Source organism: Neltuma alba, unplaced genomic scaffold (assembly GCF_004799145.2).
Source record: "Neltuma alba isolate B1F8T4 unplaced genomic scaffold, ASM479914v2 tig00012263_pilon, whole genome shotgun sequence".
NCBI classification, from domain to species: Eukaryota; Viridiplantae; Streptophyta; class Magnoliopsida; order Fabales; family Fabaceae; genus Neltuma; species Neltuma alba.
This window is the reverse complement of record NW_021636789.1, coordinates 246176-270536: the sequence shown is the minus strand read 5'-3', so window position 1 is coordinate 270536 and position 24361 is coordinate 246176. Positions and strand designations below refer to the sequence as shown.

The window sequence follows — 24361 nt, the reverse complement described above, 5'->3', positions numbered from 1 at the left end:
TGCGATTAGAGTGGGTTTCCTGTTGGAAAGACACCAAAAAAGTCTTAACGATGGAAGAGGAGGGGCTTTTATACATGGACATGGATTGAACCAAGCGGTTACTGTAACGTCTCGGTTGAAGTGGGCGGTTTCTTCCTCCTCCTCCTCCGATCCTCTTATCTGGTTAATTTAATTTAATTTAATTTAATTTTGATTAATTTAATGATTGGGTCCAAACTATTGGGCCTTGAGTCTGGTCTCTGGGCACTCCCCCTCGGCTGCTATCTTCCGGTTTCTGTAGGACTGTTGCTTCTTTCTTTGAGTTCAGGCCTCATATATAGAAAAGATGCCCGACATTTCCGCCACCTGTTAAATAGTGATGCGTACAATGAAGGACGTGGGAAAATGACTTCATGAACCACAACTCAACACTGATTTTCCGTTGCTTCGTATCAGGTTTTCCTTTTAACTTTTTCCTAGGGTAAACTTGGTTTTTTTGCCACCTAAGGTAAACTCAGCTGATGAGTGACATATGGAGCGGGATACAAAATCATAAAAATATATACAAGGGAAAGAAAAGAAATTAAATGCACGCAGGCAGCTGCTTAGAAAAGGTCACGGCCAGCTGGAAAAATGGGAATGAACAAAATCAGTCATTCCTTGTAGTTGTGAATTGTCTTGGATCACTCGCTGATATTCTTTAGATTTTACCCAAGAAATTTAAAATTGCAACGGGATGCCACTCTTTTAGATGCGAAATGTGAGGGGAGAAAAAGATCATCTTCGCGTCCTTCTACTCTATTTCAAAATACATTTGCTTGCTGCAATGTAGGATGTGTGCGTGTGTTCGGGCGCGCATGCATTGTGACCAGGTCACCAACTATGTCAATCCAAATCATTCTATTCCCCTGGTCAAAAAAATCATTCTATCCCAACATCAGGATGAGGGTCTGTCACGAATGGGCTTAATGACCTTGCAGATGAGGTTCATGCTGGGCTTAGGAAGTGTATGAGTTCGCATGAAAAGAATTATGGTTGTATGGATGGAGCAAGAAGATGTTAATAAAATTAGGGTATATTGGGCAAAAAGATTTCAATATTGGCGTAAACATCTTTTGTTGCCCACTAGAAATTAAATAGCAGGGCAGATGTCATGCATCGAACTGGATTGTTTTTAATAGGAGAATATCGATACCCAGCAAAAAAAATTATAAAACATCACATTAGATATTTATTACATCTTTTGTTTTTATATATTTCCTTTATTTATTATTAGCGTATATTTATGATTATCTAACTGAGTCAAATTCAATTATTATCGGATCCAATTGGGAACAAAACTTTCAAGAATATTTATATGTTAGAAGTTGCACCATATGAGTATGAACGAGGGAAAAATCTAAAACCTATTTTATTTTCAAGCAGAGTTGATTGGCATGACATATGTATTTTAATATAGCTTATAATGTATTTGGGGAGAGATTTAAAATGCATCGTTGGCAACAAATTGAAAAAAATGCGTAATTAACCTTGACCAATTATTTGGAGCATTTTTCAACCAAAAAAATAAATGCATCCGCAGCTATTACATTATTTGCAAGGTTAGATCTAGAAATTGCAATCATTTATCCGGGATTTTTTTGGGTAAAAATTTAGCTGGGGATCTACTTTAATATACTACCTCCGGTTTTTAATATAAGCGCTAATTTGACTTTTAATTTAATTCTCAATTTAAAACATCAATCTCTTTTGTTTGTCATGTTTATCCATTTTATTCAAAGTAATCTTTGTAGTAGTTGTATATGTTAAAGATTCTATCAAATGGTAGTTTTAGCTAATACATATGATCAGCAAAGATATTCTAGGAAAGAAAACCTATTTATTACAAATAACTAACTTAATAAACTTTCTTAATCTATGCAAATTAGTCAACTAGCTTTTATATTAAGGATTAGAGGTATGAATGATGAGCTACATTGTTTATAGTTAATACTCGTTGTAAATTTATTTATTATACATTTTTTTGATACAACGGAAAATAATATTTATTATACATTTTGTATTTTATATAATGGTGATTTTTAACATGAAATTATATTTGATTTGATATTAAAATATAAAAAATATTAAGTAACAATCATACAGAGAGCACGTACCAGAAAAACATTATACAGAAATAAAAATTAAAGGTGAATGTAATGATCAAAATATCCCTAAAATTTCTTTTATGAAGATTTTTTCTTTATAAAATTAGTTAAGTATACTTTAATTTATACAGCATATGTGAGAATGAAATTATTTTGGGATGTTGAGGGAGAATAATAGTTTAATTCAGTAATTTTTATTAATAGCTGAATCGTTTTAAAATTTTAATGAATATATTATATACATTAGAAGGAGTGAAGGGAGACGAGCGTCAAAACGGGTGTGAACTTGAAATAAAGCCCAACCACGGCAATGAAAACAAATGTTATTTGAAACCCAACCACAAGCCAGAAAAGCTACATTACCGTTGGCAAAAAAACCATCGCGACTCTTCCTTTCTTACTCAGATCCAACGGCCACTATTTAGTAGCCGTTGTTTTTAAAAATGAATTGTCTCTCCCCGACATCTCCGTCTCAATTTCTCCTTTTGTTTCTTAAATCTTTTCTTGTTCCTTTAATTTCAGCCACAGAGAGAGAGAGCGAGAGTTCGCGTGTGTCTGAGTAGAAACCTCACAGGGGCAGGGCATTTCCTGAAGATAAGCTGACTGCTTACGCATCAGAGGCAATCCTTCTTGAATGCTGGTGGATTATCTTATCCCATTCATACTCAATTATCTTGATTTTGTTGCTATTCTTTTTCCCCTCTTGTCATGGATCTTGGCTTTTCCTTTTCTTTCCTGTTTTATGATTTATGGTTTTTGATTTCTTTTTGTGGCCGAAAATGTCTAGCTATTGCATCTGCTCGGACTGAAGATAAATGGGCGGCTCAAAGGAAAACCAAGACCATCTGGATTCGCTGATGCCTTCATCAAATCTTCAAGGTTAACAACTTTGATATCTGGGGAAGGAAAAAAAGATCTTTACTGGTTATCCTTTTTATTCATGAAACAATAATTAAGCTGGAGCATACACCAAGGGACGTTTATCTCTTGAATTTGTGACTGATTCTTCGCTCCCTTATATTTTGTGGTCTTTAATTACAAAGGCTGTTCAAGAATGGAGGGCATCAAGTTTATGAAGGAGATGACCCAGAGTAATCGTCGGGCTCTGAGCAATATCAATCAGAATATTATGGAGGCTACTCATAAGCCTTGTGTGGTCAACAGAAGAGACCCATTAGGGTAAGTTCTATTTATGTTGAGGCAAAACTCTGAAAATCTAGTCTTGTGCCGATATATCATCTCTCTATGTTTTTTTTCTCCTCCTGAGTTATCAAAAATACCATTGAAAAGAATTGCAACTTATTTATGAAGGTTCAGTTGATTGTCTCTTGATCCTTTGATTAATAAGTTTGCTTTTGGTATTCTTTTCTTACAGAAGATATACAGCACAGACAGTTCAGCACTGCCCTGAAGTACTCTCTTCAGACCAAATTTAGATGATGGACCTGATCATTTGATTCTGGCTTTTCTTTGAACATATTTGAATAGTTACAAATGCGGTTGATTGCCTTTCAGGAAACTAAAAAACTAAGCCTATTGGCTCCGAACTCCAGTTACCGGTTGGACTGCGAGATAACAGATATTGGAGAATACGAGGATGTTGGTGACAATGGAATTCCAGTGTTTGTGAAGCACACGGAAGCAATGCTGGACGAAATTGACAGATTAGTGAGTGCTTTAATATTCAACTCATCTCATGTATAGCTTTGCATGATACGCTTAAACCAAAAATAATAGCACGGTATGTTGCTCGCAGGAGGAAGTGGAAATGGAAGACGTGGAGGAGCCCGTTATGGACATCGATGTTAGTGATACGAAAGATCCACTAGCAGTTGTTGAATATATAGATGAGATCTACGAATTTTATAAGAAAATTGAGGTAAGATTTGAATTTTGTAGTGGGGGAGACTCGCTTATAGCCAAACAAAGCTCAGAAAGTGACGCACTCTTTTTAGTAGTTGAATGGAAAATGGGATTTTCGGAAAGCAAGTATCAATAGAAATCATCTGAACAGCCGGATCTGCACCTTCCCCTGGGCAGTCTATAGAAAATGATATAGTTGACTTTGAACAGTAGTAGAACGCCTTGCATTTCGTATAGCGTAGCTCAGGATATGAAACGGGCTTCAAGCTTTATTTTCATGATTTGGTCAGTTCAATGGAAAATATGAAGAATAAGGAAAAAAGTTGCTATAGTATGTTGACCCATTAGCTCTTTTGCAGAATACCAGCTGCGCCTCTCCAGATTACATGGCTGGCCAGTTTGACATCAATGAGAAGATGAGGGCTATCCTCATTGACTGGCTTATCGAGGTACGACATCTTAGTCCCAAAAGTTTTCACGCTCACGCGAAGATCTATCAATAGCAGTATCAATTTTCCTCATCGATATCAATCCATATAAATTATGAAATTTGCAAGTTACGATCTAATATTCCAAAAACTTCTGATTTTAACATAGGACAGAAAAGGATATTCGATTTTAAGATAAATTGAATTCAATTGAAATTCATGATTTCCCGAGTATGGAATATGAGCCCTCTCGACTTACAGTTGATCTTGATCCACATCAAACAGGTTCACTACAAATTTGAGCTTATGGAGGAGACATTGTACCTTACCGTCAGTCTGATAGACAGGTTCTTGGAGCGTCAGGCGGTGATCAGAAAGAAGCTTCAGTTGGTCGGTGTAACAGCCATGCTAATAGCTTGCAAATATGAGGAGGTTTCTGTCCCCACTGTTGAGGATTTTATCTTGATAACAGACAAGGCATACAAGAGGGAGGAAGTTATAAATATGGTGAGATCTTCATTTATTTATTGGTACCCTTGCTTCCCTCCCATCCTTGAAATGCAGCTGATAGACTTGTCCTGACAGGAGAAGTTAATGATGAACACGTTGCAATTCAACCTGTGTGTGCCTACTCCATATGTGTTCATGAGGAGATTTCTTAAAGCAGCTCAATTTGACAAAAAGGTGAGTGATACTGTTCCAAGATTACCATTTCGGAATGAATTTGATGTCACCGCCGAGTAAAGGCTTATTATTGTGGAACTGAACCAGCTGGAACTCTCGTCCTCCTTCATAATCGAGCTTTGCTTGGTGGAATACAAAATGCTCAAGTTTTCACCATCTTTGCTAGCTGCTGCAGCCATTTACACAGCTCAGTGTAGTCTGTACCAGTTTAAGCAGTGGACAAAGACGAGTGAATGGTACACCAATTACTCGGAAGACCAGCTTCTGTGAGTTGCTCTTGCCAGTGTTCCTTGTGTTGAATGTTTATTAAGTTTCATGAGATATGAACGGTCATTATCGCTCACGGGTATTTATCTTGTGTGCCGACAGAGAGTGCTCAAGAATGATGGTTACTTTCCATCAGAAGGCTGGGACTGGAAAACTCACAGGAGTCTGCAGGAAGTACAGCACGTGGAAGTATGGTTATGCCGCAAATATGAAACCAGCCCTGTTTTTGCTGGGCTCTGATTGAAGCACGTAGACTAGTACTCTATCTTCTGCTTGGTCAAAAAAAAAAAAAAAACTCTATCTTCTGCATATCGCAGCAGATATTGTACTGTTATGAGCATCATGTTTTTTGCATATCGCAGAAGAAATTTCGCTTCATGTTTTTTTCATCCCTTTTTTGGTCATTACAGTTATGAGCATCTTTAAGTATTTTTAATGTCTTTTTTCCCCCCCTTTTTTTAGTGCTACTATGATTAATGATACTTTCGAGCTTTGGCCAGATCAATCAATCTAAACTTAGTCTAATGCACTGTTGCACCCCCCCCCCTTTCTTTTTCCCTTCTTAGCAGTACAATATCTTCTGCATATCGCCGCAGATATTGCACTGTTATGTTGAAGGAGTTTCGTATCATGTTTTTCCCCTCTTTTTTTTTTTTTTTGTTATTACAGTTGTGAGCATCTTTTTTTTTTGGAATGATAACTGAGAGACAAATAATAGGAAACAAGATACAAGTCCAGGCTAACCAAGCCTATTGTCCATTATCACTTTCCACCTTCAAACCTAGAGGGGAAGGGACATCAAAGACACAAAAATTGCTGCTCATCCTATAAAATATCTTTGTTAAAAGATCTGCTAAGGGAATCCTCTCCCTTCTTTCTATATGCCAAAAAATAATATGCCAATCCCTATGTATAGCTATTTTCACATCATTCACTAAGTCTTTGAAAGGGTAATTATCATCACATCCCCTAGTTGCCAGATTAATTGCCTCAATACAGTCCGAGAACATACTGATGCTTCTGAAACCTTTAGCCCAGCATAGATTTAGTCCATGTAGGAAACCCATGAGCTCCGCAATAGCTGGGGTACATTCGTCAGTTTCGTGCTGTGAGCATCTTTAAATATCTTTAATGTCTTTTTCTTTCCCCTTTTTTTAGTGCTATTATAGTTAAGGATGTGTTAGATCTTTGGCCTGATCAATCAGTCTAAACTCAATCCCGTGCACTGCTGCACCCTTCCTTCCTTTTTCCCTTCTTAGCAGTACAATATCTTTTGCATATCGCAGCTGTTATGTTGAAGGAATTTTGCATCATGTTTCTTCCATCCTTTTTTTGATTGTTACAGTTATGAGCATCTTTAAGTATCTCTCCCGTCTTTTTCTTTTTGTTTTTTTAGTGCCATTATGGTTAAAGATGCGTTCGAACTTTGACCGGATCAATCAACCTAAACTCAATCCAATACACTATTGCATCCCCTCCCCCCCCCCCCTTCCTTTTTCCCTTGTTAAGAATGATTGCACAATATGTTTGAAACTCGTCTGAATTAAACCTACAATCACAAACGTAGAGCACTCGTGGTTTTATCTTGAGAATCGTTAATGTAATGTCCTAATTCCTAGTTTATTTGTATCCTTGTCCTTCTCGGTAAAATTTATGAGCTCGCCGAATGTCTCCTTACTTGAAATGAAAAATAAAACAAGCAAATCATTGAAATTCACTTTAAGGTGTTCAATTACACCGTCTCCTTATAAGAGATAAATAATACGTTCTATTCACCAGTAATGATGCGTCTTATTTGGTTCCACAAGTCTCATCTGTCAATATCTTGTCATTTTATTTTTGAAATTTCAAGTTCGCATACTATTTGTATCTCAGTTATTAAAGTAAAAATAAAATTCCATTAAAAATGGAAAAACTTGAGCGTCCGGATGATGGACCATGTCACACATTCTTCATTATTCACAATCACATGCCCTCATTCCAATAACAAAATCTGCTCTACGCGAGAATTATTATAACAAATTCAAATGGATATTGCGATTTCATAAATTTTCCAGAATATTACGCAGACATCATAATTAAAGCTTGATCCAAGAATCTCTGGAGGCGTGTACAAAATGCAGCATCCACGTCATCTTCGCAGCCGATCAGATATTTGAATCATATTCTACAATTGCCGGCTGGATTGAGATAGTGAATAAAAATCAGGAGGAACTGAATCGATAATTCGAGTTAAGATAGCAATACAACAGATAGAAAAGTTAACAAAATGGTGATTTGTGAAATACAGTCAGAAAGTACTCAGAACTCAGACGGAAAACACGGTGTATAATCACAATGGCTTCAGGAGCAAAGATGATTGAGGAAGTAGTGAGGAAAAGCAATATTTTATTATATTTCCACTTTAAACCCTGCAAAATCCTAATGCAAGATTTTTAAATGAATGAATGAAACGCAAAAATTATACAAGGTCGATCAGTTTGTACTCACTGCAATAGACAAATTGGTTAAAATCAAGTGTGACTCTGCCTTGTTTCGCTGCATCAAATGAGTTAAACAGATTCCTGAAAGACACAATACAAGATTCTTGTTTCAGCAAGCAGTAAATCCAAACTTCAATACTTCTCTATTTTTTGTTTCTTTTTCTAAAAGCTGGTACGGATATAAATAGCTGTCCAACCCTTCTTCCTGAAAACTAATGAATAGGTAAATAAAATAATACTCTCAACTTGAAGAATGAAGACCATGTTTACCGAGCAGACTGTACAAATATACAGAGAGATATGAAGTCATCAAGCCGAAACCTTCCATTCTTACTTTGATCAAAGCTCTAAAGAATTCAAAAGAAATAGTTAGCTTGGTATTCTGGATTGCAATACTGCACAAATTAGTTCACCAATTAAAGTTTTCTTTCAAAGGCAAAATTCAGCCAACAGCGTTGATAATTGATAAATTAATTCAAAGGTCAAGTACACTACATTAGTGATTTCTCTGTCTGACCCAACATCAAAGAAAAAATGGGAAGACAATAAAAATCGAAGCATGTAGACAGTGACGTAACAACTTCTCCAAATATTAATATATATATATTTTTTATTGGCTAACTACAGAATATTAGTCGATATCTTCTTCCTTTTTTTTTTTTTTTTTTTTTTTTTGCGCAATGAAACTGAATATCGGCTGATATCTTTGACAAAATGAAGATGCTTTACCTCGCAGACAGTATAAAAAGCAGGAGAATCCAGCATGAAACCAACTTTAACCAATGCCTGAAAAATTTATATGGAGATTAAGCAAAATTAACTAGAGAGAATCATATCCCTATGCAGTATAAACAGGAATATGTAGATTCCAGTTTACTTTATTCCTGGATCCTGACAAGCATCTAAATCAAGGGCCTTCTTCTGCATTTAGTTATTCTTAGAAGGCAGGGGGTTAAGAAGCAAGGCTAACGTTTCCCAAAAAACAAAAAAATCATATCCAGCATCAAAGGAGCTTAACTTTTTGCTGTTGCATCTTGGGGAGTAAAAACTATAAAATTTAAAGGTCAAATTGAACGAACTATATGAGTATTATTCTAGCAATGCATGGTATATAATCAAATATTCAAGAGCATTAATGATGTATGACCATATACCTCATGTACATCTTCAGGTACAAGAAAACCACGACCTCTGCATCAATGAACCCAAAGAGTGTTACCTACAATCTACAAATTCCTTAAATAAGAATAAAACAATAAAGCTGACATTGTTTGACACCCAAAAACCAGTATATCTGAGACTAAAATGGGTGTCAAACTTTTCAACCAAATTCAGTACTTAGTATCACCTCATAAATGTACCATCAAGTTAAAACAATATTAAGATTCAAACTAGTCATGCTCCCATGGCTTAAGAAGTCCATAATGTTGATCGCTTTCCTGAATGGTCTTCATCATTGAGTAAATCTCCTAGAGCTACACCCCCCCCCCTTTTTTCTTTTGAAGACTTCACATAAAACTGAAGACACGTTATGGGAAAAATTAATAGATCACCTTTCTAGATCAGAAAACGCATGTTGAACCTGCAAAACCATTGAAAGTCATATGAACATATAAGTATTAATATTATTGAATAACTTATGAATCTTCATTGCTAATGGTGATGCAGTAGCCTCATAGAAGTAAGGTGAATTTGAATTATGACAAAAAATGAACATAAACATTGAGGTAGTCCACTAGCAGAAATCAGCCAAAGGGCTACAGATATGTCATCTGGACTAAATTAAAAATTACTAACCTTGAGAAGGAACTTGTTCAATGCAACAAATTCTGGGGAAAACATTAATCTTAGGTTAGAGAGAGACTGATAAAAAAAAAATTTGTTTTTCCAAAAATACCAATTAATTCAGAGATCAGCCACATAAACGTTTCAATTACTTATGATTAGATAAGAGTTTCAAGATGGTATCAGGAAGGCATCTGGTTGTTCATTCCCTTGGCATTTTTTCTAGGTCCACACATACATAATCCAAGTTACCATTGCAGGGAAACATTCGTTGTCCAGCTTCAACATGCTAACATAACTCCATTTACAAACCACGCACCCGCACCCCCACCAAACTATGACAGCAAAAATTTCTCCTTGATGAGGATCTTCAATATCAAAATGCCCATACTAGTAACATGATATTATATTAATAAAGAAAGGCACCAGGTAAGTTAAAAACCAACATACAGCCATACAGACACGGCAATAGGCGTAATAAATCACCTTCGAAATTCATCGTACCGTTCCTGTCGAAATCATACATCCTACAGGAGAAATTTCAAACAGAACATCACGTCATCCAGGACAATCAAACAAACAAGATACACATTTCTGAGGAAACTCCGAAGCATAACACGGTTAAGCGAAGAGCGAAGTAGGGCGAAACCAAACCTGATCATCTGCTGAACAACTGAGAGGGGAAATTCGAGGTTGCCCACAGACAGAGCTCTCTGATTATCAAAAAATTTCATTCAATGAAAGAAGTTTAAGACAGAGACAGCTTAAACGGAATAAACGGGAAAGCGATGAGAGAAGGGAACTCAAAAAAAAAAAAAAAAAAAAAAGAACCTTGAGTTGGAGAGCTGTTATGTTTCCACTTCTGTCTGAGTCAACTCGATCAAACCATTCCCTCAATATGGCAGTGTTCTCCATGTCAAATTCTCGACTAGTTAGCTTCTCAATTGTCTCTTGTTTCGCTTGGCAGAACTGAAAATCAGACTTCTGCAGTCCTTTTTCTTTTTTTTCTTTTTTTTGCGCCAAGGACTTCTGCAGTCCTCCGAGTCGCTATTCATGCTTTCTGGAAGACGAGAAAAGGGACCGCGACGACGTCGTTTAGGTAAAATGACTTTAACATTCATTATCGTGCTCCATATATCCACATCGTATGTACATTTTTCTGCCACGGCTTAGACAAGGGCGTCGCACGTCACATGGGGCCAGAGATCCCACAGGCCACGATCTCTCGCTTTCAAGAGTCTGGAGTGCGGGCGTGAAATTTGAGATCTTTTTTTGGGACTCAGAACGGCAAAACTTCATGGCTTAAAATACAAATCCACTTATAAAGAATTTCATCACAGAGATCTAATACCATTAATTTTTCTTGCATACAGAAGCATATATAAAGTTTTTAAAATAGCGCTAAAATATCATGGCCATTAAATTAACTAATGTTGACTTTTTAGCAAATATATAAATCAAAAAAATAGTGTAAAAATACATATAAAATTTTTAAAATAATACAAAAATGTCACTGTTATTGAGATTTTATATGTATTTTTGCATCATTTTTTTTGTTGATATGTTCATTAACCGATCAATGTTAGTTGACTTAATAGTCATAATTACACTAGTCTAAAATTTTCATGTTTATTTTTGCATCTAAAAAAACTTTATAACGTTTGGTGTTTCTAGCAAAATATTTCATGGTACCTTAATACAAATCTCACTCCACTAAAAAACAGCCAACAACGGAAAGTATCAGCAGTTTAGCACACCAAAAGCAATGAAAAACGCACCAGACAGCGGAAAACACGGAAAATCAAAACTAAAAGAAGCAGCAAAAATGGAAAGAAACAAACCGAAAAAACAGCAGTATCTAAACAAAAGAAAATGAAGTCAGAGGTTTCGCAACATCAAATCCTCACTTCTCCAGCGGAGTTGTATAAGCACATCAATCAGCAGCGAGATTGCAATGTTTTGGGATCCCCTGAAGAGCTCTGACAAGATGCAGAATTTCCTCCACCAAACTCAAGCGTTCCAAGCATAAGATTTCCTTTCTTGAACTAGTGAAAGACAATCACATAGAATTTTAGAAAAATTTCAATAAAATGACATTTGAAATTCCAAAACGGCATTGACGACATTTTATTGAGTTTGATTACATCATTTATAACAACTTTTTTATTATTTCAACAGTTTGAAAAAATCAAAGTAAGGATCCCAATAACCAGACTATTAAGGCTGCTAATGGGAGATGCCCCTTGGAAAGGGCTGAAATTTAATTGTGATGGGGCTTTTAATAAATTCAATAAAATTGCTGGTATGGCTTAATTAGTACTCCCTCCGTTCCTTATTATAAGAGACATTTGATACTTATGGCATGTTCCTATATATAAGAGACACTTACAAGTTGTCTCTACTTTTTTGTGTTGATTTACTATTTTACCCATATTTATTTTCTCCAACTCACACTCTCTCTCCCTTCCACTTCTCTTTCTTTTAATAATTTAACTGTTCTCTCTCATACTCTCTCTCCTTATTAATGCGGGCATTTTTGGAAAAAAATTATACTTTTTACACATTAATTGTTCTTAACTAATTTTAACTGTTTTTTTTATCAACGTACTTCGGTTATTTGTCTCTTATAATAAGGAACGGAGGGAGTAGGAATCAAGAGGACGATTGCTTGTACTTAATGGGACATGTTGTTGAAGCTCTTTACCCCTTTCCTAATAAAAAATATTCTTTTGTCTTATTTATAACTCATTTACAACATATTTTATACAGACTAAAAAAAACTTTACACTTTATTAACTTTTATTTAAAACTTAAGAACTTCCCAATTTTATTCCTATTTAATATATATTATAACTTATAAGAATAAAGTCAACACAGTATTAAATGAAGGGTAAAATTGTACATTCAGATGAAAATTTTCTCTTCTTGCCCTATAAATATGACCAAAATTTTTTCTCTCTCTTTATCTCATAAATAGGACCAGAAGAGTACAATAAAAGCAAATTGATGGCAAAAAATGCAATAAAAGCAAATTACTTTACACCGCATTTTGCTTAACAAAGAGAAGGGAATGTGAGGAATTTTAATGGATGGAATGGAAGAGAAGAGAGAGGGAGGGAAGATATAGAGGGGAGGTGAAGGAAGGGGAGGAGAGGGAAGGAATTTTAATGATTCTTTGTTTGAATTCATTGGAAGGGAGGGAAGGGGAAACATTTTAATAATATCTTATTTGGTATGAGAGGGAAAGGGAGGATAGCTACTCAAAAATTAACTATTTCACCTTTATAAATGAGGAGAGGGTAGCGACTTCCCTCTTCTTCTCTCTGAAAAACCTTGTATCAAACACAATGTTAATGTTTTTAATTAAGATATCAATTACACAAACAGAAGGCTTTTAATACTACCTCTGGTTCTTAATATAAGAACTAGTTTGACTTTCAATTTGGTTCTAAATATAAGACCTTAATCTAATTTATCTCTTATATTTATCTATTTTTTCAAAGTAATCATTGTAATAGTTACATATATTAAATATTCAATTAAATTATAGTTTTAGCTAATACAAAATTAGCATGGGTATTCACAGCTCGTTTGGTATGAGGGATTTAGGGGAAAGAGGAGGGGATATAGGAAGAATTTTGCACCCCTCCCCTTGTTTCAGAGCAAGATTTGCATTAAAAGTTTTATGTTTGGTAAAATCATTTGATGAGCGCTTTTATCCAATTTGAAAACCAGTTTTATGTTTGGCAAATGTCTCAAGAAAAAAGTTTGCTCAACTATCAAATTACCAAAAAGGGCATGTGCGCATTGGACTTCGTAGGGGCTTGGTTGAAAAAGTTAATTCTTGTGATGCAAAATAATGGCTTTGATTGGAGGTACCATGATCTTATATATATACCTATATATATATATATATATATATATAAAAAATATGTGTGCGCGCGCGCTTTCTCTCTCTTCTGCTATTGTTTCCTTTCCACTGCAGGAAAAACTGCTAAGAGGTTCCTTTTCTGCAGAAACTTGGCCATGCACATTCAGATCTTGCAATAAGTATAATTTTGTAAAATAAGTAAGCTTTTGGGCTCCAAGGAGCATGGTGAGACACGCTAAATCAGTGAAATAAACAGCGGCATGGAGCATTACTGACGAATAACAATATTCATGCCATCCTGAATTAGTGTTGATCCTCTATTAAAATAATGATGCCTGATAATCATTCTCTAAACCTGCATTTGCTTACGGTCTGGGCAGTCTGACCCTTGTCCTCATGCAAGACTATTGCAGTATTGTCCCTGTGGAGCATGATCATATGCGCTACAAGGTTTTTGCAGTTTCACAATCCACGTTAATATTTTGTGCACAATTGGGCACTGTGCCTTTTTTTTCCCCCTTCAATATTCACAAGGAGTGAGCCTTGGCACGTAAAGTCAATGTATGACCTGGCGGTCACAGGTTTAAGTTGTGGAGACAACCTCTTTCAGAAAAATGCAGGGCAAGGTTGCATACAGTAAACGAAAAGTGTGTCCAACCTTCCCTTGACCTCGTGCATAGGGGTAGCTTCGTTCGTTGGGCTATCCCTATATTCACAAAGCTCTATTTATGGTAACCTTAATTCATGAGGTGGGTCTGAACACTTCAGAGAATATTGCCTTTCCTTTCTCCTTCATTTGTGTGGGAAGGCTGTTGGCAGCATATGGCTGGTGAAGAGGGCGGAAAACTCCTACCTCTTTGAATAGTCCATGAACACTGAATTTAAAATTCTAGTTAATTGGTTATCATATTTAATGCATTTGGATATTAGGTATTTTGAAAATTTGTATGAACAGTGTTTTATGGATGAGCTTTTTCCCCCTTTTGAAAAGTCCACTTTACCTGTGACTAATGATCTAATTACAAAATCGGTACCTAAAATTGAAACACAACAAAATACTCCCACAAACTTTAGAATTCATACATCAGTTTTGTAACTCAACCGTTAATCGTTGGGATGAAGTTTTGTTCCCCTTTTTCTCAAAATGAAACGTTGTGGTCTTTCTGTGTATTGTTATTATATTAAATTCAGGTACGTACGTATACAAAAGTTATATACTATTAAGCATGTCCAGTGCTATGCTGTGTGAAATACACTGTGTGCTTGGGGTAACAGTATGCCATACAATGCAAATAAGGAAGCTTTACTGTTATAAAAATGAGGAAGCTTTACTATTTGTCTTTTAATTCTTCCCATTATTTCTGAGCTCTTTTTTTTCTCACTGACTATGAATTGTTTATATTCTCATGAGGAGAATTGCCTTCTACCTTTTCGCTTCTGTATCAAAGTGGAGATTTGTCATGCATATGGGCTGCATTCTCTTTGCTTTCGGTTGGTGTTTAGTAGTTACATTTTTAGAATCTTGCTGTGAGGTTGCAGCAAAATATCCTAGTATCAAGTACAAGGAAATTATTTTGGACAATTGCTGTGTGGAACTTGTCTCAAAACCTGAGAAATGTGATGTAATGGTACGCCCCTGTAGATTTGTTTTTGTTCATCGGCTTTTTCTTTCCTGCTGAACACATCTATTAATGATTCATCTATTGCAGACAATGTCGTCATAAGTATACATGATTCCTATTTGAACGGTTCTCAGTGAATCTTGGTGTCGAAAGAGTCACTATATAAAAAATTGATTTAAGAATTTGATCGTCTTGTTGCGGTCCCTATCCAGATTCAGGGTTAACATTAGTCATGGCATATAATATTTAATGACTGACTGAATATTTACAGTTATTTTCTGCTACAATGCTCAGATCAAGCTCCAGCTCTATGATATCAAATATAGTCGAATTGACTGTACATTATTATTATATTGCTTGTTTCCCCGGCTTTTGATCTCTTGGCATGCCTGTCCATCGGGATTGAACACAATTCAACCCTATGTTTTCTTCATGCTAGTATCTTGGTGCCAGATATGTTTTTCTCTGCCAGGAGAGAGGTTTCTCTCCCTGTTGATTGTTTTAGTTGTGCTTTTTGTTTAGGCTAAAATTACTTTTTTATGATACTCCTGCTGATACAGTAACTTGTACTATATCCATGAGGATCATGATATCTAGCCCTACTTTTATTGATGGAACATTTGACTTTTCTAGCGTGTCCTGACAGAGTTAGAATATTTTGCAGATGACTCCTAATCTTTATGGCAATCTAGTGGCAAACACAGCAGCTGGTATTGCTGGAGGCACTGGGGTCATGCCCGGAGGCAATAAATTACTTTTGATACGTAATTATTATATTTGTTATTTTATACGACAGCCTGAGTTACTGCTTCTAGATGTCATCCAATTTTGTATTTTAGCCATTTATATGATTCATTGAAGTGATATGGATTACCCACGCATGGAGTGAAGTGGGGAATGACCCCTGCGAGGGAAAAGACAATAGGTGAGTGAAGAGACTAGGAACACTAGGAAGCAAGGATGAAGGATACAAGTATAGATACTGGAGATGACATGGACAGAGTCCAGCAAGCAAAATATAATACAGATTTTTAAATTTTAAGATATGAATATAATATGCTACCTCCGGTTTTACTTATAATAACTAGTTGACTAATTTGAGGAGATTAAAAAAATAAGTTAAGTTAGTTATTTGTAATAAATAGGTGTTGTTTTTCCTAAAGTATTCTTTCTAATCAAGTGTATTGGTTAGAATTACCATTATTACAATGATTACCTTGGAAAAAAATAGATAAATATAAGAGACAAAGTGGATTGGGATCTTATATTTAGGATCAAAATAAAAATCAAACAAAGTCTTATACTAAAGATAGAAGGTAGTATATAATTAAAAAAAAAATGAAACGCTATGAACCAAACTGAAGTTAAGTGAAATTATAGGACTAAGAAAATTGTTGCTCAAGAAGAGAGATAAATGCGGAAAATAACTGACGAGACACTGTGGTAACGTCAGGAAACATGGGGGCGGAACATGCAGTCTTTGAGCAAGGTGCGTCAGCAGGGAGCGTGGGGAATGAGAGGGTAGTGGAGCAAAGGAGGGCAAATCCAGTGGCTTTGATGCTGTCATCGACAATGATGCTGAGGCATCTTCAGTTCCCTTCTTTTGCCGACCGTCGTGAGACTGCCGTGAGGCGGGTCGTATCGGAGGGCAAATTCCGCACCAAAGATCTCGGCGGTGACAGCACTACTCAGGAGCTTATCCAGGCTGTCATTGCCAACGTCCACTAATTCTTTTCCCGTGGGTCTTCACGACACTGAATTCGTGAGGACACTTCCTGTATGCTGTCCATTTTTCGGGTCTACTAAAGTAATATCGTCAATCATTAATGGATTCGATTGTTGTTTCGGTTCCAATAATTATTGGATTGACGCTTCCTGTGGGGGCGTGTTGCATGTAGTCCGTATTTGCGTGCAGCCCGTGGAAGGAAATGTGACAGGTAAGAGTCAACCATGCTATTGGGATGCGCACCGAAACCAGCCAACACATTGGATTTTATTCCCGCTTCGTATAATCTATAATTGATTTAGGATTCGGGCGTGGAAACGTGGAGCACATTCAATTCTTTTTTCCAAGGTCGGAGGAGTCTGAAATTATAAGCGGGACTAAATACGTAATTTCTGCATATTAGAAGATTTCAAGGCACCAAACTATATGAACATTATTAGCTCCACTGCATTTTATTGATTGGCAAAAATTACCCATAGCACTAACATCTTTCCGCTTTTGAAATAGATTTTTGTAAATACGACAAGCTTAAGCCTCAATAAAGACAGCGAGCTAGAACTATATTCTAACGGAACGAAATAGACTTTGTTGTTTATCTCCTAAATCCCAAGTGCTTCAATATAAAACTTTTTTCATATATTTATTTCATATTTTGTAAATTACTCCCTCCGTTCCTTATTATAAGAGACACTTGATACTTATGCCATATTCCTATATATAAGAGACACTTACAAGTTGTCTCTACTTTTTTGTGTTGATTTACTATTTTACCCATATTTATTATATCCAACTCACACTCTCTCTCCCTCCCACTTCTCTTTCTTTTAATAATTTAATTGTTATCTCTCATGCTCTCTCTCCTTATTAATGAGGGCATTTTTGGAAAAAAATTATACTTTTTATACATAATTGTTCTTAACTAACTTTAACTGTTTTTTTTATCAATGTACTTCGGTTATTTGTCTCTTATAATAAGAAACGGAGGGAGTATTATTTAAAAACTGCTCTTGAAAAATTTTACTCCATTTCAAACAGGCATTAAAGAAATTGGACCATAAAATAATTGATGTAAAACAGGAAGAAGAAAGAGGAAAGAGGAAATAGAGAACGGAGAAAATGAAACAAGCTAAAAAAAAAACGATAACTGGAATATCATTTAATAGTCAAATCTACTGTCTAATGAGAAACCTAGAATTACTTATACTAAAATAATAATAAAATTGAAAATAACAACAACAACAATTAATCCTAATAATAAAATAATAAAATACTGACAAATCTAAATAAATCTTAAGAATCTAATTAATCTAAATGTCCTAGATAATTCAAATATTCTATGATTCTAAAAATATAATAAAATCATAATTATTTCTTTCCATATCCTATCATTTTTCCCAGCTTGAAGAACTTGGCTCTAGACAAGTCAAAGTGATGCGCAAAGCTAGGGAGGTAAGGGCGGGATAAGACTTTGATATGATACTTCAATTTGGAAATTCTTTCCAACAGGTGAGGTACCAGAAAATGAAACAATGGCATGAGTGAGTAGCTTGATCTTGGAGAGCATCTGGAAAACCTCTCCAACAGACAAAATACTATTGAAAAAATTCATTTGGCAACCGAGCAATCTTGGGAGGTGCAACTTTCAGATAAGGTGGCATTGTAAATGATGAGACTGATTTTTACTGGCCACAATCTGAGAAGAAATCACCTTGTTTGCCAGTTGGACAATTGGATCATCCCTCGCAAAATTATTATCGCTAATGATAACAAGATTAGAGACCTCACTTACTTCAGTCACAAGCAGGTCCAACGGTGCATGTTGAGTAATGGACTCCAGATGAGTTGGAAGTGCCACTTTAGTTAGATTGATGATATCTTCTTCCGTGTCTAGTAAAGGAGCTTTTAACTTTATTGGCTTGGTTGTTTGGAAAGCCTCTTCTATTTAATTCTATGACTTATTGAAAAAATTTTATAAGCTTATCAATTCTCTCATCCACTCTCTTTTCAAACTTATCAAACACATTGTCACATGCTTGCTACTAGCCATCAAGTTTTGCTTCAAATTGTTCTATTCGCACCTTGCAATCAAGTTGTCATTGCACAACATGCTCATAATTCTCCTAAGCATGATTAGCATACTTATATTTTTTATGACTGGCATATTCATATTAACCATTGTCTGAATAATGGTATCGATATTCATCATCTCTAAAACCTTGTCAGTGTCAAAATAAAGTGTCATATTCATACCGGCCCTCCATATATATGCTTTTTTTATAGCTCATATTCATAAATCAACAGCATCATAAGTTCTCTTTTATTCTTCTCTTTTTTTTCCCCATTTTTTCCTTTTTTTTTTTTTTTACTCTTTCCACTCTCTCTCTTTTTTTTTTTGCTAAATTATAAAATGAAAGTAAGCAGATAAAAATAATAATATTCCTAAAACAGTAACAATAATAGACAGAAGCAAAAATAGTAACTTGTATGTTAAAAATTACTCCAATAGTATTATGATGATTATATTTGGCTGCCAGGAGATCCAAAATTGAACAATGGTTGAATGGGATTGTAAGTAAAATGTTCACAAAATTGGGTCCTGAAGTGCAATTTTTGCCAAAACTCTAGGCAAAGTGTAATCTTTGTGAAAATTTAATTCTGGACGTTTCCAAAGGCTCTCGCCAATGAAACTTTGGTGGTCGGTCATGTTGTTCAAGGCGAGTCAGGCTGGATTAGTTTCAAGGCGTTTTATCGTTGAAAAAATGGCTGAACAGACGGTTGAAAGTCGGGTTCTAAAAGAAATTGAGGAAAGACGTGTATGGATAAAAAGAAGAAAGTCTAAACACAGGGAAGGAGAGAACCTGGCTCTAATGCCAAATTGATGCAAAGCAGGAAGAAGGAAAGAGATAAAAAAGTGCAGAGAAAGGGAAATAGAGAACAGAGAAGAAGAAACAAGACGAGAAAAAACGATAACTGAAATATCTTTCAATAGTCAAATTTGCCGTCTAACGAGAAATCTAGAATTACTTATACTAAAATAAAATTAAAACTGAAAATAATAACACAGAGAACTAATCCTAATAATAAAATACTAATAAATCATAAAAATCTAACTAATCCAAATATCCTTGATAATTCAAATATTCTAAAATTCTAAAAATATAATAAAATCATAATTTTTTTTTCATATCTCATCATTAATGTTTCAAAAATTAGATTTATTAAATCTTGATGGAGACTAATTTGTAATTAACGCTTTGATCAGGATCTCTAGCTTTTTCAAGAAAACTCGTATGTAATTATAAATATATTAGATATTTTATAATTTCGTAAATATATCTGTGAAATAGTGATTAGAATAAATATCGATGTTTTTAGAAGTTTCATTCATTTTTTCACATGATGATAAATCTATGTAAAACTAAAATTGTTTACGACGAGTTTAACAAATTACTACCTCTAGTTTTTAATATAAGAACCTATTTAATTTTTACTTTGGTCATAAATATAAAACTTCAATTCATGTTGTCTATCATATTTATTCTTTTTTTTTTCAAGGTAGTCTTTCTCATAATGGTAGTTTTAGCCAATACACTTATTTAGCAAGGGTATTTTAGAAAAGACAACACCTATTTATTACAAATAACTATTCAAATTAATTAATTAGCTCTTATATTAGGAATCAAATGTAGGATTATAAATTCCTACTGAAAAACGTCAAATTATTGTCTTTTAGAGAAATCAAATTTTAATCAGCTTAGCACCTTTCTTACTTTTTTATGAATATTAATTAAATTTATATATCTGCTTTTTCTGAATGCATGATATGTATTAATTTAACTTTATAACGGTGTATTAATTTAGATTTTGTTATATTAAAATAATTTTTTAAAAAATATAAAAAAAATAAATATGAATCAATCTAATTAAATTTGGATGGTAAATGCCGAGTGCATGCACCGTCTGTCCGATTTTAACTTTGTCAGACGTTCACATGTCGGGTTCAGCCGCGCGTGCTTCGTTTTGGTTATTTCATCTTCTCAGTTTTTCTCAACACGAAAGTATGCCTTCCAAAGCGGCGTCTTCGGGGCTCCTGGTTTTGGTCTCATCCATCGGATAGTAGCTGACTTGGAGCCCAAAGGAAGGAAGGGCCGGAAACAGCGTGGTCCCGAGAGCGCCTCCAAAGTTGAACTGCGAAGTTTACAGTAATCCCATTGCCCTTGTGCAGTGAGATCGGTTTTACGTATCATCTATCTCATCAATATCTACAACAGTTCTCTCACTTTCCTGCGTCGCCTTGGACATAAATATCTTCCTCAAAATGAGATTTTTTTGGTCAATCCTCAAAATGAGATTGGGCGCCCCACCTCTGTCTTTTCAACCCAATCAAAACTCATGTGATCACCAACGAGCATCTATCCAGATATATACGCACCGACCCCTTATCTGTTGCCACACGTACAGCTAGCCCTGCACATGCCAGTGATGTGTCGTGGGAAAAATCCTCCCCCGACTCGGTCGATCGACGCGCCATGTCAGATCAAATATACATATATGGCAACGGCACTTGATATAAAAAACGTCCATAACTAGTACAGCCCAATTTTCTTCAAACGAGGACAATTTTCCTCAAGAAGAGAGGTCAAGATCACGGGACAAAGCCTAACGTCCAAAACTTTCGCTTCCAATTTTCAACTGATCCATATATGAGCATAGTGATGTGCCCCTAACTCCGAAGAATTTGGTCACCACTTTGACAATCCAAACATACACATACCGAAACTTGTTTATTATATCGCGTCAAACACAATACCTTCAATGTGATCTTCTCTCATCTTTTTCCTGTTCACAGTATGTGCTCCTACCGCAACATATGGATCCATGTTCTTAAAGAAAATCATGACACCTGAGAAAAAAGATTTCCCTAAAAAATTATTAAGAAAAAAATCTCAGACTGTCTTCTATGTTTTGCAGCCCCCAAGGAAAGGTGAAAAGTAAGGCGGCAATAGTGACAAAAAGTGGCTGCTTGTTGGGTTATATATATATGTAGAGGGAAAGTGGAGAAGGGAGGCACAGAAGAAGAGATTGAGGATGGAGAGGAGGCAGGTGGGCATCGTGGGTGCAGGAATCAGTGGCCTGCTGGCGTGCAAATACATGCTGCAGAAGGGCTTCCATCCCATAGTGTTTGAAGCCAAGAGCTGCATAGGAGGTGTGTGGTCCAAAACCATCGCCACCACCAAGCTCCAAACTCCCAAACCCCTCTATCAGTTCTCTGATTTCCCATGGCCTTCTTCCGTCCTCCATGATTTCCCCGACCAACATCAGGTCCTCCATTACATCACCGCTTACGCCTGCCACTTTGACCTCCTTAACCACGTCAAATTCAACACACTTGTCCAACGCCTTCACTACCAAGGCCCTCCCGAGGAAGAGATGAGAGCATGGCACCTCTGGGGTGGCACAGGCCAGCCTTTCGGCTCCAAAGGAAAATGGAAAGTTTCAGTCAAGAACACCCTCAATGATTTGACTGAGGTAGCTAGCTTCATACATGCGACTCCATTATTGTATGATGTTCTGATTCTCAGAGAGAGCTCATGTAGGTTTGTATCTTGGTCCTTCTGCAGGAATACGTCGTGGATTTTGTAATCCTGTGCGTCGGAAGATTCAGTGATGTTCCAAACATTCCAGAGTTCCCTCCAAACAAAGGCCCAGACGTGTTCCGCGGGACGGTGATACACTCCAAGGACTACGCCTCTATGGATAATCAGATTGCATCTGACTATGTCAAAGGGAAGCAAGTCACCGTTGTTGGATTCCAGAAGTCTGCTTTAGACATCGCAATGGAGTGCCAAGCAGTAAACGGTGCGTTACTTACTTATTTACCGCTCAACCAAGGCCTTTTAAAGCTGATTAATGCCTGGGTGCCTTGTGTCTGGGGTATTGTTTGAACAATGAATGGTATGCAGGGAAGAGACATCCGTGTAGAGTTTTATACAGGAATGAGCATTGGAACATTCCGGATTATCTTCCTTGGGGACTCCCTCTTGCCTATCTGTACCTTACTCGTTTCTCAGAACTTCTAGTTCACAAGCCCGGTGAAAGCTTCCTACTTAGCCTCATTGCTACTATTCTTTCGCCCCTGGTAATGCTCATAAATTATTGATATAATAACAAGGATCCTGTAGTTAAGAATGAAAATGTTGATGTTTTTTTGTGAATGAAAATGTTGATGTTTTTTTGTCGTAAACAGAGATGGATGTCCTCAAAATTCGTTGAAACCCATGTTGCAAGGAAGCTTGGACTGCGTAAATTTGGAATGGTACCCCGTCATAGCTTTCATCAAGAGATAAACTCTTGCTTGATCTCATCCGTGCCTGAGAAATTCTATGAAAAGGTGGAAGAGGGAAGTATCGTGTTAAAGAAAGCTCCGGGCTTTAGCTTCTGCGAAGAGGGAATTCTGATTGATGGGGAAGCCACACATCTAAAGACAGATTTGGTAATATTAGCAACAGGGTTTAGTGGTGACAAGAAACTTAAAGATATCTTCGCTTCTCCCACTTTCCAGGACCTTATAGGAGGCTCCCCAAATGCAACAGTTCCTCTCTATAGGTGAGGCCATTTTACGATATTCGAGTCTTTCTTATTTATTATTTTAGACTGTGAACTGAATCCAAATTGACACAATTCAGATCTTCTGCAATACTCGCAAATAAAAATATATTTGAAAGAGATACAACGGAAATTGAGGAATTAAAAAAATATGAAAATCAGATGGGCCTTGAGCAAGTCATGTTGACTTACGTACTGAATGAAGTTAAGCAATAGGTAGCTGTAGAATGAAAATTGAAGAGTGTAATGGTGATTGAATGGTGGTGTGGTCAGAGAATGCATACATCCAGAGATACCACAACTTGCGGTGATCGGGTTCTCAGAAAGCGTTTCGAACTTGTATACATCGGAGATGAGATGCCGGTGGCTAGCGGAGCTTCTGGACGGGACGTTCCAAGTGCCAAGCATAGAGGAGATGAAGAAAGAAGTGAAGAGATGGGAAGAGTACATGAAGGAATACTCGGGGCAGTACTACAGGAGGTCCTGCATAGGGGCCTTGCATATATGGTACAACGACCAACTCTGCAAGGACATGGGTTGGAACCCCAGAAGAAAGAAGGGATTCATGGCTGAACTGTTTGAGCCTTATGGCCCTTTGGATTATTCTTCCTGATTTCCTTCACTACATTTACCTGCTTCGAATAAAAAGGAAGACTTATCATTGCTCTACTCTTTTCAAAGGCCTGCATCTCTATCCTCACTCTCCCCTTCCATCATTTGTAACTCTTTCTAGTTTTACATTTTAAGAATAATTCGCTATAAAGCTGGCATTGAATCGTTCCTATTCAATCTTCTTTATCTTTTTTTTTTTTTTGGGTATTTTGAGCTCATGATAAATGTTCTTTCAAGTTTTTCAAGCGTTTAACCCGTTTGTATTTCTCTCTCCTTTTATATTTTCCC

The 24361-nt window shown here is 36.2% G+C and overlaps 4 protein-coding genes across 5 annotated transcripts; 3 read left to right on the top strand and 1 right to left on the bottom strand.

Moving 5' to 3' along the window:
• Nucleotides 1-2634: 2634 nt before the first annotated feature.
• Nucleotides 2635-5647, top strand: LOC114725738 (G2/mitotic-specific cyclin-2-like). Of its 2 annotated transcripts, none has more exons than XM_028912300.1 (11): nucleotides 2635-2766; nucleotides 2914-3005; nucleotides 3170-3305; nucleotides 3502-3538; nucleotides 3642-3794; nucleotides 3883-4005; nucleotides 4349-4438; nucleotides 4703-4924; nucleotides 5003-5101; nucleotides 5189-5367; nucleotides 5471-5647. In XM_028912300.1, the coding sequence occupies exons 2-11, from the start codon at nucleotides 2942-2944 to the stop codon at nucleotides 5610-5612; spliced, it is 1245 nt and encodes a 414-aa protein (XP_028768133.1). In that variant the 5' UTR covers nucleotides 2635-2766; nucleotides 2914-2941; the 3' UTR covers nucleotides 5613-5647. The 2 variants fall into 2 exon arrangements, with proteins under 2 accessions (XP_028768133.1, XP_028768134.1); XM_028912301.1 differs by having other exon boundaries at nucleotides 5277-5367; nucleotides 5471-5553.
• A 1599-nt stretch (nucleotides 5648-7246) lies between these two features.
• On the bottom strand, nucleotides 7247-10645 carry LOC114725709 (sorcin). The gene is made up of 10 exons (XM_028912246.1): nucleotides 10468-10645; nucleotides 10291-10349; nucleotides 10123-10163; nucleotides 9649-9680; nucleotides 9405-9433; nucleotides 9006-9042; nucleotides 8581-8637; nucleotides 8122-8198; nucleotides 7859-7932; nucleotides 7247-7548 (listed from the first exon to the last, which is right to left on the bottom strand). Exons 1-10 carry the CDS (start codon nucleotides 10549-10551, stop codon nucleotides 7529-7531), a joined length of 510 nt encoding a protein of 169 aa, XP_028768079.1. The 5' UTR covers nucleotides 10552-10645; the 3' UTR covers nucleotides 7247-7528.
• A 4268-nt stretch (nucleotides 10646-14913) lies between these two features.
• LOC114725728 (isocitrate dehydrogenase [NAD] regulatory subunit 1, mitochondrial-like) lies at nucleotides 14914-16857 on the top strand. The gene is made up of 3 exons (XM_028912281.1): nucleotides 14914-15135; nucleotides 15794-15872; nucleotides 16583-16857. Exons 1-3 carry the CDS (start codon nucleotides 14914-14916, stop codon nucleotides 16855-16857), a joined length of 576 nt encoding a protein of 191 aa, XP_028768114.1.
• Nucleotides 16858-21881: 5024 nt separating this feature from the next.
• LOC114725740 (probable flavin-containing monooxygenase 1) lies at nucleotides 21882-24326 on the top strand. The gene is made up of 5 exons (XM_028912304.1): nucleotides 21882-22384; nucleotides 22477-22714; nucleotides 22819-22994; nucleotides 23103-23461; nucleotides 23735-24326. The coding sequence occupies exons 1-5, from the start codon at nucleotides 21944-21946 to the stop codon at nucleotides 24072-24074; spliced, it is 1554 nt and encodes a 517-aa protein (XP_028768137.1). The 5' UTR covers nucleotides 21882-21943; the 3' UTR covers nucleotides 24075-24326.
• Nucleotides 24327-24361: the final 35 nt, after the last annotated feature.

What these genes read in the sequence shown, in the direction of transcription:
- LOC114725728 (XM_028912281.1), top strand. Translation starts at nt 14,914, where the DNA reads ATGAGGAGAATTGCCTTCTACCTTTTCGCTTCTGTATCAAAGTGGAGA. An exon ending in CTGAGAAATGTGATGTAATG is followed by an intron (nt 15,136 to 15,793) that starts GTACGCCCCTGT and finishes AATATTTTGCAG; the next exon opens with ATGACTCCTAATCTTTATGG. An exon ending in CACTGGGGTCATGCCCGGAG is followed by an intron (nt 15,873 to 16,582) that starts GCAATAAATTAC and finishes TGGTAACGTCAG; the next exon opens with GAAACATGGGGGCGGAACAT.
- LOC114725740 (XM_028912304.1), top strand. Translation starts at nt 21,944, where the DNA reads ATGGAGAGGAGGCAGGTGGGCATCGTGGGTGCAGGAATCAGTGGCCTG. An exon ending in CCCTCAATGATTTGACTGAG is followed by an intron (nt 22,385 to 22,476) that starts GTAGCTAGCTTC and finishes GTCCTTCTGCAG; the next exon opens with GAATACGTCGTGGATTTTGT. An exon ending in GCAACAGTTCCTCTCTATAG is followed by an intron (nt 23,462 to 23,734) that starts GTGAGGCCATTT and finishes TGGTGTGGTCAG; the next exon opens with AGAATGCATACATCCAGAGA.
- LOC114725709 (XM_028912246.1), bottom strand. Translation starts at nt 10,551, where the DNA reads ATGGAGAACACTGCCATATTGAGGGAATGGTTTGATCGAGTTGACTCA. An exon ending in ATATTTGTACAGTCTGCTCG is followed by an intron (nt 7,933 to 8,121) that starts GTAAACATGGTC and finishes TGTGTCTTTCAG; the next exon opens with GAATCTGTTTAACTCATTTG. An exon ending in TAACCAATTTGTCTATTGCA is followed by an intron (nt 7,549 to 7,858) that starts GTGAGTACAAAC and finishes ATCTCAATCCAG; the next exon opens with CCGGCAATTGTAGAATATGA.
- LOC114725738 (XM_028912300.1), top strand. Translation starts at nt 2,942, where the DNA reads ATGGGCGGCTCAAAGGAAAACCAAGACCATCTGGATTCGCTGATGCCT. An exon ending in CAGTTCAGCACTGCCCTGAA is followed by an intron (nt 3,539 to 3,641) that starts GTACTCTCTTCA and finishes ATTGCCTTTCAG; the next exon opens with GAAACTAAAAAACTAAGCCT. An exon ending in TACTCGGAAGACCAGCTTCT is followed by an intron (nt 5,368 to 5,470) that starts GTGAGTTGCTCT and finishes GTGTGCCGACAG; the next exon opens with AGAGTGCTCAAGAATGATGG.